Genomic DNA, 14,061 nt, shown 5'->3' with positions numbered 1-14,061 from the left:
AACCATCACCAAGCTTTATTGACACTGACAAAAGCCGGAAAAGTTTTGTTGACATGGCGGAGCTGGGCCGGCAGTTACAGGAGTACGTAGCGCAGAATAAAGCCGGGAGCAGCGGCAGCTCAGCGGCCTCTACTCCCGGGGAGCGCCAGGGATCGGAGCCGGGATGGCGGGCCTGGTTTTCACCTCCCAGCAGCGGCCTTTCCTGGTCGTGGAGCCCTATGGATCCGGATCCTTTCCTGCCGGGGATATCCGGCTCGCAGAGACTGATGGCGGCCGCGGTGTGCGCGGCTATGGCGGCTCTATGTTTCGGCCTGGCCGGACTGTACGTCCCGTTGCTGTTACTCCGGGCCCGGAAGTTCGCCATGCTGTGGTCTATGGGGTCGGTTCTGGGCCTGTGCACCGCTGCCCTCCTGCGGGGCCCCAGCCGCCTGCTCCGGGAGCCCGACCCCTGGGCCTTCATCTACATGGCCGCCCTTGGAGGGACGCTGTACGCCGCGCTGGGGTTCCGGAGCACCCCGCTCACCCTGCTGGGGGCGGCCGCCCAGATCATCACCGGCATCGCCTTCCTGATGGGGATGTTACCGGGCGGTGCCGCGGGGAGGCGCTACATCAGCGGCCTGTGCGGGAGCCTGATGCGGAGAGGGGTGTCCAAAGCCCTGCCCGTGTGATGGAGCCGGGGCCCGCCCTGATGACTATGGAGCCGGGGCCCCTCCGTGTGATGGAGACGGGGCCCGCCCTGAGGACTATGGAGCCGGGGCCCCTCCGTGAGATGGAGCCGGGGCCCGCCTTAGGACTGTGGAGCTCCTGGGAGCAGTTCCTGTAGCCCCTGTTAGTCTATGGCAGTGCCTCCCAAACTGTAACATAACTACAACACCAAGCAAGCTGTGACAGCCTTTTCTCAGGGCATGCTGGGAGTTGTAGTCTTGGTGGCACCAGGTGTAAGGGATATCTGTGGCCCGGCTGGTTTCTACCTCCAGACATCAGAGACGCTGCAGGTTTTATATGTGAGGCTTCTGTTGTGTGACCAGTGACGTCCCCATTACCCGCTGTGATCGGCCACATAGTCTGTGCTGGAGGCTGCTAGTAATCAGCTGGGCAGCCAATGAGGTCACATGACATTGGACTATATTATAATAAACATATACAGACTTAACTAACACCAGCTCCATAGTCAGGACCTCTCCCTGTATGAAGCCTGCACAGCCCAGGGGTTCTCATACCGTGACTGGAATCCAGTTGTCGCAGTATGGACCTTCCTACTAGTTGAATTGCCGGAGACTTTAAAGGGGTTGTTCAACCACAGCCGAATACTGGGGGTGGGATCGGTAGCTGGGCCCACCGTCTTGTTTTCGCTGTGGTGTTCTGCTCCCCTAAACAGCCTAAGGCTGCGTTCACACTACGTATATTTCAGTCAGTATATTTCAGTCAGTATTGCAACCAAAACCAGGAGTGGATTAAAAACACAGAAAGGATCTGTTCACACAATGTTGTAATTGAGTGGATGGCCGCCATTTAATGGCAAATATTTGCTGTTATTTTAGAACAACGGCTGTTGTATTGAAATAATGGCCGTTATTTACTGTTATATGGCGGCCATCCACTCAATTTCAATTTCATTGTGTAAACAGATCCTTTCTGTGTTTTTAATCCACTCCTGGTTTTGGTTGCAATACTGACTGAAATATACGTAGTGTGAACGCAGCCTAAAGGACCTTTTACACAGGCCGATAATCAACCAGGTGTGCTGCAAGAAGCGCTCCTGTGGCCGATAATTGGCCTGTATAAAAATGACAGTGATCAGGACTGGGAAAACACCTGATCCTTGGCAGGTCCTGCCTTTAGAACATGCCTCCAAATTCATTGTTGTAACCGCACATCTTCCTGTGTACACAGGGTTATATGTGGCCGATAATGACAAAGGGAAACTGACGGCACAGATGTAAATATATAAGTATAGTCAGTTTCCAGACTACACAGCGGTACATACTTACCTAGTGATCCGGCATGCTGTTCCCTGGCTGTCCCGTCCAGCCGCTGTATCTTCAAACACAGCAGTGTACACGAGAGGTGGAGACATGATGCCGAATCACAGCAGCAGCGCAATAGGTAAGTGTGCACTGCTGTGTGATCTGGAAACTGACAGCATAGATATATGTATATGTGTGCTGTCACTTTCCATGGCTGCACGAAGGATACATGGATCATTCGTGCAGCCCAGCCACTCCATTTGTCGTGCTGTGTAAAGGACAGCAGTTTTTGAATGGATTGCAGTCATTTAACAGCAAATAACGGACGTTGCTATAAAATAACTGCCATTAAATGACGGCTGTCTGATAAAAAACGACCGTCATTTTGATGGTGTGTGACTGTAGTCTAAATGTAATAAAATAACAGAAAACCTTTACTCTCATCTCTGATCCAGTGCAGAAGCTTCAGCAGGTGCCCCAGTCTCTACTACAGTAGCAGTAGACACAAGACTGTTGCAGCTGATCAGTGGTTATGTGTAGGGTTGAGTGAACTTGCCGAATGCATTTTAATCCTGATGGTTGGAGACATTGGATGTGGCTCTAGGGCTTTATACAACTTCAACCACTGGGAGTCAAATGCTGAGCGTTCCGGTTCACATGACGCTAGTTCTGTGCCATACAGCATGGCTCCCAGAGTGGTGTACCCACTGCAGCCCCTAAATTGGATCACCAAAGCTTTAGCTGTTAATTTAATTTAACTTATTAAGGCTACGTTCACACAGTGTTTCCATCAGTCTTTTGTCAACCAAAACCAGGAGTGGGTTGAAAACACAGAAACTGGGCAAATCTTTCCATTGTAATTTTGCCCTGCCAGTTCCTGATTTTGGTTAAATAAAAAAGACTGACGTAAATACTGTGTATACATAGCCTAAAGCTGTTTTCCACTTCAGACAATCCCTGTTTGTTATAATGATAATCAGCTGACCAGAGAGGACCAGGCCCCCCGGCTGTAATCTATGGGAACACCTCGCAGCATGTGCAGCGCCCCCACAGGAGACATGCAGTATTATGTGGTATCCACTAAACTGGGACCCCCCCCAAGCTATAGAGATTTCTAATGTGCACCATCCTGTCAATAGATGGTAGAGACACCTTCCATTCCTGTTGGAGATGGCTGGGTGTGATGGATGCTCCTACCGCCATCGGTGGCCACTGATACTATCAGAGTATTCCTCCGGGATGAAGTCTGCGGCTCCACAGAATGAACGTGCAGACGGCCGTGTTAATAATACATGAATCTATTTTTGTTGCAAATGTAATGATTTTCTAATAAACTTGTTCTTTATCAATCAGCAAGTTAAGATTTTAATATTTATGTAGCACCGACATATTTTGCGGTGCTCCTACGAAGCTGATCTGCGATGAGCGAACCTGATAAAAGTTCAGGCACGTGTGAACGCGAACGATCAGTATTTGAATCCTGCCGCCTGGATAACGTGGATACAGCCTATTAAATCCTGTCCCTACGGGGCTCATAATCTACACTCCATATTACTGTTCAGTATGTCTGGAGTGCAGGAGGAAAGCAGAGAACATACAGGCTAATACTCAGGACCCAACAAAACAACCCGCCAACCACAGAGCCGTCATGCTGCCAACCACCGAGCCGCCATGCTGCCAACCACCGAGCCGCCATGCTGCCAACCACCGAGCCGTCATGCTGCCAACCACCGAGCCGCCATGCTGCCAACCACCGAGCCGCCATGCTGCCAACCACCGAGCCGCCATGCTGCCAACCACCGAGCCGCCATGCTGCCAACCACCGAGCCGCCATGCAGCCAACCACAGAGCCGTCATGCAGCCAACCACAGAGCCGCCATGCTGCCAACCACCGAGCCGCCATGCTGCCAACCACCGAGCCGCCATGCAGCCAACCACCGAGCCGCCATGCTGCCAATCACCGAGCCGCCATGCAGCCAACCACCGAGCCGCCATGCTGCCAACCACCGAGCCGCCATGCTGCCAACCACCGAGCCGCCATGCTGCCAACCACCGAGCCGCCATGCTGCCAACCACCGAGCCGCCATGCTGCCAACCACCGAGCCGCCATGCTGCCAACCACCGAGCCGCCATGCTGCCAACCACCGAGCCGCCATGCTGCCAACCACCGAGCCGTCATGCTGCCAACCATTGAGCCGTCAAGCAGCCAACCACTGAGCCGTCATGCTGCCAACCACTGAGCCGTCATGCTGCTAACCACTAAGCCATCATGCTGCCAACCACCGAGCTGTCATGCTGCCAACCACTGAGCTGTCACGCTGCCAACCACTGAGCTGCCATCTTGCCAACCACTGAGCCATCAAGCTGCCATCTTGCCAACCACTGAGCCGTCATGCTGTCCTGTCTAGTATGTCCTGCCCCAATCCATGTTTATCCCACAGGCAGCTTTGAGTAGGTTAGTGATGTAAAATCAGACGCTATGGTGGCCTTATGACTGTGCAGAGATAGTCATTGGGTGAGATAGAAACCTCTGTACCTCCAGCAGGATGACAATGCCGCCATGTCCATCCTAACATGTAAAGCCTTTACCTGAACAGACTACAATAGACCAATGTTTCCACAACCTGTGGCTCTCCGCCTGTTGGAGCATGCTGGGATTTGTAGTTTTGCAGGAGCTGGAGAGCTACAGAGAAGCAGTTTCCATAGCAACCAATGAGAATCCAGTTGACATACTTTACCATCTGTGGAGAATGAAAGCAGCCACCTGATTGGTTGCTATAGGCAGCAGCTTTTCCTCTGAGTGTGGCCCCTCAGGTAAAGCAGGTGGGGCTCCTTACACACAGGGTCAGGGCTCAGGTGTGAGGGAGAGGGTCTGCGTGTACAGTCACAGGTGAGGGGTCACTCTGTGGGGGTCTTAGTGCTGACCCCTAATACTGTGTGAGGCCTTCACAGTACTGGATACTGAGGTAACAGCCAATCACAGGGCGACCTTCATCACTTATGTGCTACCTGGATTAAAGACAGCTGCTGATTGGTCGGTGGGATCTGAGGGTGACTATAAAACTACAACTCCCAGCAGGTTCTCACTGTCTGCAGCTGTAACCCCACAGTACCAGGGTATATGTGCCCAGCCGCCATACATTATACCCAGCTCTGTCCTGTAACCCATGGTTACCTGTCAGCGTGGTCCTCTGAGGTAGTATCACACGACAGGCTTAGATACACCAGCTCAGCAGCACTATATAATATTGCATATAACTGACTTGGATACATCAGCTCAGCGGCATAGGCTTATGCTGCATTTACACAGACAGATTTATCTGACAGATTTTTTAAGCCAAACCAGGGAATGGATTAGAAAAGAGAAGAAATCTCAGTGTTTCCTTTATGACCTGTTCTCTGTTTATAGTCTGGTCCGGGTTTTGGCTTCCAAGATCTGTCAGATAAATCTGCCTGTGTAAACGCACCATTAGATACATCACAGATAACAGATACACCCAGTCAGCAGACAGTTTTACATTATACGCTTAGATACAGCAGCTCAGCAGTCAGTATCACACATGGCAGACTGAGATACAGCAGCTCAAGGGACAGCATCATATGACAGGCTTAGATACAGCAGCTGTGCAGACAGTATCATGATACATATATACAGCAGCTCAGCGGACAGCATCACATGAGAGGCTTAGATACAGCAGCTATGCAGACAGTATCATGATGCATTTATACAGCAGCTCAGCGGACAGTATCACACATGACGGGCTTAGATACAGCAGCTGTTCAGACAGTATCATGATACATATATACAGCAGCTCAACAGACAGTATCCCACCTGACAGGCTTAGATACAGCAGCTGTGCAGACAGTATTATGATACATATACAGCGGACAGTGGACAGTATCACACATGACAGCTTAGATACAGAAGCTCAACATATATACAGCAGCTCAACAGACAGTATCCCACCTGACAGGCTTAGATACAGCAGCTGTGCAGACAGTATTATGATACATATACAGCGGACAGTGGACAGTATCACACATGACGGCTTAGATACAGAAGCTGTGCAGACAGTATCATGATACATATATACAGCAGCTCAGCGGACAGTGTCACACATGACAGGCTTAGATACAGCAGCTGTGCAGACATTATCATGATACATATATACAGCAGCTCAGTGGACAGTATCACACATGACAGGCTTAGATACAGCAGCTGTGCAGACAGTATCATGATACATATATACAGCAGCTCAGCGGACAGTGTCACACATGACAGGCTTAGATACAGCAGCTGTGCAGACAGTATCATGATACATATATACAGCAGCTCAGCAGACAGTATCACACCTGACAGGCTTAGATACAGCAGCTGTGCAGACAGTATCATGATACATATATACAGCAGATCAGCGGACAGCGAACAGTATCACACATGACGGGCTTAGATACAGCAGCTGTGCAGACATTGTCATGATACATATATACAGCAGCTCAGTGGACAGTATCACACATGACAGGCTTAGATACAGCAGCTGTGCAGACAGTATCATGATACATATATACAGCAGCTCAGTGGACAGTATCACACATGACAGGCTTAGATACAGCAGCTGTGCAGACAGTATCATGATACATATATAAACAGCAGCTCAGCGGACAGTATCACATGACAGGCTTAGATACAGCAGCTGTGCAGACAGTATCATGATACATATATATAGCAGCTCAGTGGACAGCATCACATGACAGGCTTAGATACACCGACTGAGCAGACAGTATTACACATTACATGATAGTTGACTGTAATGTCTGAAGATTTCTGAGGTGTCCTCTTCTTTCTGTAGTGATATGGAGGCGTTGATCAGACAGGCCGAGGATCTGCGAGAAGGTAGGTGCTGTAACTATGTATGGCCTCTGATTACTCTCATGAGACGTGACCTTTTTTCATGACTCTCATCAATCCTGTTATCACAGCTGGGAACATTGACCCAAAGATGGAAGAAGTCCTGACTAAGATTGGCCTGGTGCAGAAAGGTAATCAAGGTGACAGGTAATGGTGCGACCCCTTCAGGGAAAAAGTGGTAGTACTGGCGGCACCTGTTCTCTTATGGGGAAGTTATGGTGCCTATGGTAGCTTAGTCCCCCCCCCATCTATTGTCTTATTGTCAGTGTTACCCATACCCGAACACTCTGGGCTGTCAGGAAAACATGGATACAATCTGTGGCTGTATCCATGATTTCCAGGACTGCCTAGGGCAGCATCCAACTTATGCAGCCACAGGAAATCAAACGTAGAGCACTCAGCTTTGGCTAATGTTGCGGAACTTAAACATTTTGACAAGTTAGCTTAACATTCATACAGTAATATGTGGCAATAGAGAAAGAGATAAAGCACTCACCACTTTAGTTTTACTTTATTTCATGATTGGTGTACAGCTAGGGAGGGAGGACGGATGGTGCAGAGGGCGCACACTCTCCGGGACAGCTGTTTCTCGTCTGCTCAGATGCTTCTTCTGTCAGGATTCCCGGTGGAAGAAGCATCTAATCGGGAAACAGCTGTCCCAGAAAATGTGCGCCCTCTGCACCATCCGGTATACCAAGTATCAGTGCTGGACTGTGTTTTGTGGTGCCGACCATTCTCTACATTTACTTACTAATACAGTAATACCTCTGTTCTCGAACACAATCAGTTCTAGAAGGCTGTTCCAGGACCGAGTAGTGTGTTCCCATAGGGAACAATGTAAATGTCTTTAATTTGTTTTTACATTCCATGGGTCAGGTGCAGAGCGCCCGGCCCACAGAATATAAAGACTAGCAGTATTTATTGCATCTTGCACCACTTGTTAAAGGAGTAGGGATTCCTGTCATTATGATGGGAATCCCCGCTCCTTTACAGGGTGTTCCCCGAACCTGAGAGAGAGGCAGGAGGGGGCGGCTGATTGAACTTCCTACGCCACCCTTGCTTCTCTCAGCTGCGGGGAACAGCCCCTCCAACCTGCCCCTTCTCCCCGCCACCAGTGACTGCACCGCTGGGCTGGAGCAGCTACCGGCTCTTTTCTCCAGGCCGCCAGCTCCCGCTTCTCCCCGACGCCTCTGCCAGCAGAGAGAGAGGCAGGAGCATGCCCTGGGGAAGGGTGCTGTGAGCTGGGGCAGGCTGGAGGGGCTGTTACCACAGCTGAGAGATGCAAGCGTGGCGCAGGAACTTCAAACAGCCGCCTACTCCTCCCTCTCTCTGCTGTGGGGAAAAACCGCTAAGAGCAGGCATTCCCGACATTATGACAGGAATCCCTGCTTCTGTAACCTTAGTGTTCCCGAACACCTCAATAACTGTTGGCTGAACAATAGTTATTCCCCATGATTTTGTTCGTATACCAAAGTGTTTGGGAACCAAGGTATTACTGTGTGTGTATTTATATATATATCACAGTATATAGGTAGCACTATACCCGTAGTGGATCCGAGTGCCAGCAGGGACGGCTTTGACCAGGAGCCTGTTGAATATAGCAAGGAATTCCCCACAGCACAGCTTAGAATTCAAACGTTGTGATTTATTTCATATCCAAAGCAGCAATAAACAGTGCAACACAGCAAGGTGAGTCTGATGCATCAGACTCACCTTGCTGTGTTGCACTGTTTATTGCTGCTTTGGATATGAAATAAATCACAATGTTTGAATTCTAAGCTGTGCTGTGGGGAATTTCTTGATATATATATATACACACACAGTGGTACCTCGGTTCTCAAACTTAATTGGATCCGGAAGGCAGTTTGAAAACCGAGCAGTGTCTTCCCATAGGAAATAATGTAAATGTGATGAATTGGTTCCAGCAGCCACCAATAATTACCTACAATCCTCATTTATTACACTGATAAGTGCTCAGTATAATCACTACAGTACAGAACAGCACTATATACTGTACAGGACATTAAACATAAGAAATGTTCATCAGAACCAGCAATTATAGTACAGTAGTCACCAACTCCTCACCCATCCATTACTGTATAGCTTCCCCCCCCATCCAAGCACTGTAATGTATGGGAGATGGTAGTGCACTGCCTGTACTACTACTGCACTGTATATGCACTCCAGCAGTCTTATACAGCACTGTACTGTATGTGAAGCCTCACCACTGCTTAACTCGCCAGGTACAACCCACCATCCACGCTCACAAAAACCTTCGAAAAACGTTCGGAAACCGAGCAAAGTTCGAATTCCAAACACTACTTCTGGGTAAATTTTCGAAAACCGAGGTATTACTGTGTATGTATATATATATATATATATATATATATTTATTTACCGTATAAATATATAATATATACTTTTGTTCATGGGGAGAGAAGCTTATGCCAAAGGTCTGGCAGAGCGGCTCTTCTTACTACTCTTATATTAACACATAAATGTATTTGATTCTGGTTCTGAAGATCTTGGGGATGTCACAGAGTGCGGCAATGATGTGCTGACACTGGAGAGGTACAACACTGACAGCAGCACATGCATCATGGATATGTTTGTGATGTTCCCCAACCAATGGATTTACAGCTGTTAGAGCACACAGGATGGGGAACAGTGCAGCGGGGGGAGTGTATCCCTTATCTTCATGGAGTCAGTCTCCTTCTATGTGCAGATCGAGAACAAACCGAGGCTGAAAAGCAGGAATTAGACAAAGAGATAGAAGCAGCACAGAATCAACTACAGACATGTGAGCAGCCATGATTCACTCTGTAAAACTTAGTGTGTCTGCCTGATGACACTGTGAATATGTGTGTATGGGATATGGCTTATGATTTATACTGTTTGGTTGAATTTGTAGTATACACAGAAAAAGCAGCGCTGAAAGAAACGGTGGAGAAGAAACAAGGTAAGAAGGGGCTTATTCTAGATTCTCAGGCCACATGGCCTGTGCTTTAAATCAGTTTTAACTGGAACCTGACATTTAATACCCATATCATCAGTGTAGGGGGTATGTGTTTCTGAGTGATATGTTTTTACATCTTAAACTTAGTTTGCTGTCTGTTGTGTATATAAATTGTATATATAGAGTCATTGGAGCCATCTCTTTGCATCTACCTCTCTTCTTGCTGCAAGCACGCCTCCTGGCTGAGGATCAAAGGCCCTCCCTGCTGTGACATCAGCTGTCAATCATCAGCCAAGAGGCGTGCTTGCAGCTGGGGAAAAGATGACTCTGTGTAACCTCCAATGACTCCATGTACTAAACATATATAAATACATAGTACATATATTCAGCACAAACAACAAAGTTCAAGATCTAAAAACATATCACACTGGTATAGAATAAGTACTAACCTGCATCACACTGTCAGCAGCTTCCCTTCACACTGGAAAATCTTCTGACAGATTATTTTTTTTAAAGCAAAACACATGTAAGTAAAGAGAGTGGGCAGAATATTGGAGCCGGCACCACCTGGCGGTATTACTTGTGCAACATACAATGGTAACACTGTAGTGTCAGTGGGCACACCATGTTTTGGCCCTATAATGTATTACTTGGCACCAACTTACATTATTATCCTTTGTATTATTTCTATCAAATGTAACAGAAGAAACCCTAATGGTTGTATTTCCAGAGACACTTCAGATTCTAAAGCTCCGACGTGACAATCAGCTGAAGAAAGAAAAGAAGTAAGTAGAATTAAAGCAAATGTACTACCGAGCCCAGAAAGCAGAGTAATAGCACAGCCTTCTATAGTTAGGTGCTGCATCCTGTGTCGTCTAGTCACACTTGGGCGGTTTGTGATTCCGTTCTGTGCAGGTGCTGATGATGACGTGGACCCCCATAGCCATACAGAGAGCAGACTGTAGAAAGCGTTGTGGGAAATAATTTTTATGGGGATCTCTAAAACATTTAGCTAACATCTTAGGTGACTTAAGGTGGCACTACTAATCCAGGACCTGTGCTCTCAGCCACACATCTGCCTGGCCTCACTTTCCTCTATCGCCTTAACTATAATTTTACTATGTGCTTTGATTTGGTGCAGACAACAGGAGGAGGCCGAGGAGACCAGGAAGAGGATGGAGGATCTGACCTCCAAATATGAGGAAGAAAAGATGAAGCAGAGAAAACAGAGGTGAGGGGGTTGATGCTGGATTGTGGAGATCCCTGTTGTGTGTCATCATCCGCCCCCTCCCCCCATGGAGGCTTTATTTATGTTAATGTTCTTCTGTAATTATATAGGATGGAATTTCAGAAACAGATGGAAGAAATTATAAAAAAGCACAAAGCCCTGGCACAGCTTTATGTAAGGAGGTGATGGGACTCAAGACAAGAATATACATATATATATATATATATATAGTATACACACATACAGAGAGGCAAGTGAACGAGTTCGAGGTTACCCCTAATGTGGCCAGGAGCCCAGTATTGCCCATTTCACTGGTGTAATGGTGCCCGTGGTCCATAAGCTTGTTAATAGTGGCACGCTTTACTCAGCAGAGGCACTTCAGGCATGGTGGTCTCAGTAAGTATACAGTATATACACAATGTATGGTGGCTTGTACAGGACTTTATCACCAGTTGCGGCTGTTACAATGGTAGCTGGCGGTTTAGTGCAGCGCTAATCCCAGTCTCAGGGGCACAGTATTACACAATTTCAGATTTTACCATTGGGTGTAATGTTTCTTAATCACACCACAACATGCCCATTCACCAGTAGCCATGGATTTTGGTTACAGGATGAAAAGAGACTTGGAGCAGAGATTGAAAGGATGAAGGAGCAGAAGAAGGAACTTCTACAAGAAGGTAAGTGGTCGGGGCTTGAAATGCTTGGTCCTCAATCTAATCAAATAGTGTTATGTAATACTAGATGAATTTATCATCACAGAGAAGGAGAAAATGGCCAGGCTGAAAGAACTGGAAGAAACAGAGGCCAAACTAAGAGAGGAAGGTGTCCTGACACCAGAGAAACTCTTCCTGCGCAGTGAGGAAGCAATATGTGCAATGTAAGACACACAGTGCACCCCCATGCTATTTTGTTCTTAGTATTCTGGGGGCTGAAAATAGAAATATAACTTGTAGTCCAAGCATAGAAATATCATCTGTACATAACATAGTCTGCACAGCTAATACCTATCTCTTGCGGCCTCACAGAAAACTATTTGAGGAAGAAAATAAACGGGTCAAGGTGAATTTGGAAGAGGTGACAACACGGCAGACGGAGGCACACAACAAGTATAACAAGTAAGTGAGGAAACTCACAGACCGAAGCAATAACTAGAGATGAGCGAATCTGGAGCAACCCATTAGGGTTCTTCCATACGCAAACACTAAGGGTATGTGCACACTGAGCAATTCTTGAGGAATTGTAGCTGAAAGTTTTCAGGCAGAATTCAAGCAGAATTTAAGCCCCCCATTGACTACTATAGGATTCCTCTAGCAGATCTACAGCAGAAAATTCTGCTCGGAAATTCTGCTGCAGTGTGAACAACAGAGCAGAAAACCAATTGAACACAATGGGACTTTGCTCTGTACATATTTTACGGGAGGAATTTCAAGCTGAAATTCCTCTTCAATTCCTTACCTAATTCCTCACCTTTTCCTCAGTGTGCACATACCCTAAGCATTTAATTACTGGTGGCTGAAGAAAATGGATACCTTAAATACATGGCCAGAGGCTGTATCCAGGACTCCAAAGGGCTGCATCCAACTTCTTGAGCCATCAGCATTCATATGCCCAACGATTAGACTGGAGCCCGCTCGAGTTGCGCTCATCTCTATTGTGGATGTAAGACTATTAGACACATTATTGCCACTGAAGCACCTAACAATCCAAAGTATAAAATAATGTCATTTATTAGGCAAACTGAATGCCATAAAAAATAACATCCATGAACAGTATCAGTAAAGACTGGGTGGGTTTCATTAGCATTTATGAACATCATCACATATAACCCAGAAGGTTAATACTGAGCTCACTAGGTGTAAGGTAATGAAGAAGAATCTAACCTGCTGATATCTCCCTATTGCACACAGGGCACTGAGGATAAAGGTAGGTTTTCTTACCTTCATCCTCTGTGCCATTTACGTGCTATTAGAAGTGTAATCCTTATTCTAATTAGGAGTTTTGGTGCACTGGGGGTGGGACTACCACTCCCAGCGCACCAATCTGCCCCTGGCCAGCCCCTTCGAACAGATCAGCAGGATGGATTGGTGCACTGAGGGTGGTAGTCCTGCCCCAAAACGCCTAATTAGCATAAGGATTAAACTTGTAATAGCATTAAAGTGGCGGAGAGGATAAAGGTAACAAAACTTGCTTCATCCTCAGTGCCCGGTGCCCAGTAGGTTAGATACTTCTAACCTGCTCATAGTTCCCCTTTAAGGAATCTATAATATATTCTGTCTGTACTTACTATGTCTTATGTGTATTGTTTATGACAGGCTGAAATCCAGGCTAGAGGATGCAGAAGGAAAGATGCCAGAAGTATCCCAAGCTTCTTCACATGAACCCCAACCAGAGATCAGCAAACAGCCTGGCCTTTCCTCCAATATTCTGTTCCCAATGCCCAAATAAAAGCCGCTGGATAACATAAGAGTTAACACTTTTTTGCAGGTTTAGTTCTGTTTTGCATACTAAGTATTCTGTAGACTGTCAACATTTTTTACTTTAAATAAAGTTTTCTTCATTGTAACCTTGCCTGTTATTATTCCTGTCAGTGTGTACATAGTAAATGTAGTGGAAATGGCTGATCCTGAGCTGCCAGAGGACCCTTTTATGCTATCAGTCCATGGGATATCCTGGGTGTTAACATTATAGGGCTATGTGTGGTCTGTAGCATAGCATCTGGTGGAGGTATTCTATGGTGCTGGTTGGACCTTGCTGTCTGGTGATGCTGTGATTGCATGTATAGAATAATCCTATGTATATAGAGCAATACTACAATACTAAGACAGTGATTCATAGTATACAGGGATAATGAGCTGACAACAGGAAGGCAGAGAATGGCTGAGCCTGATCTCTACCTGACCGCAGCCACAAACAAGAGCGGCCAAGCCTCATAGTGTTCTGGACTCCTGCAGACATTGACTGACAAGTTCTAGCATTCAGGTATTAGAATAATCCTTGTGGT

The 14,061-nt window shown here is 46.9% G+C and overlaps 2 protein-coding genes across 9 annotated transcripts; both read left to right on the top strand.

The window, feature by feature from the left end:
* Positions 1 to 2: 2 nt before the first annotated feature.
* On the top strand, positions 3 to 1,453 carry SFT2D3 (SFT2 domain containing 3). Its single transcript, XM_069943159.1, has one exon. The coding sequence runs from the start codon at positions 54 to 56 to the stop codon at positions 666 to 668; it is 615 nt and encodes a 204-aa protein (XP_069799260.1). The 5' UTR covers positions 3 to 53; the 3' UTR covers positions 669 to 1,453.
* Positions 1,454 to 4,378: 2,925 nt separating this feature from the next.
* LOC138802535 (synaptonemal complex central element protein 1-like) lies at positions 4,379 to 13,623 on the top strand. Of its 8 annotated transcripts, none has more exons than XM_069985946.1 (12): positions 4,379 to 4,422; positions 6,818 to 6,861; positions 6,948 to 7,016; positions 9,602 to 9,676; positions 9,788 to 9,835; positions 10,563 to 10,617; positions 10,974 to 11,063; positions 11,171 to 11,234; positions 11,671 to 11,737; positions 11,820 to 11,937; positions 12,086 to 12,175; positions 13,373 to 13,623. In XM_069985946.1, the coding sequence occupies exons 1-12, from the start codon at positions 4,394 to 4,396 to the stop codon at positions 13,503 to 13,505; spliced, it is 882 nt and encodes a 293-aa protein (XP_069842047.1). In that variant the 5' UTR covers positions 4,379 to 4,393; the 3' UTR covers positions 13,506 to 13,623. The 8 variants fall into 8 exon arrangements, with proteins under 8 accessions (XP_069842047.1, XP_069842050.1, XP_069842049.1 ...); XM_069985949.1 differs by lacking the exon at positions 4,379 to 4,422 and adding an exon at positions 4,485 to 4,790; XM_069985948.1 differs by lacking the exon at positions 4,379 to 4,422 and adding an exon at positions 4,486 to 4,781.
* The last annotated feature ends 438 nt before the right edge of the window (positions 13,624 to 14,061 follow it).

The sequence above is a fragment of the Dendropsophus ebraccatus genome, chromosome 10 (assembly GCF_027789765.1).
Source record: "Dendropsophus ebraccatus isolate aDenEbr1 chromosome 10, aDenEbr1.pat, whole genome shotgun sequence".
NCBI lineage: Eukaryota > Metazoa > Chordata > Amphibia > Anura > Hylidae > Dendropsophus > Dendropsophus ebraccatus.
This window is presented reverse-complemented; position numbering and strand designations above follow the sequence as displayed.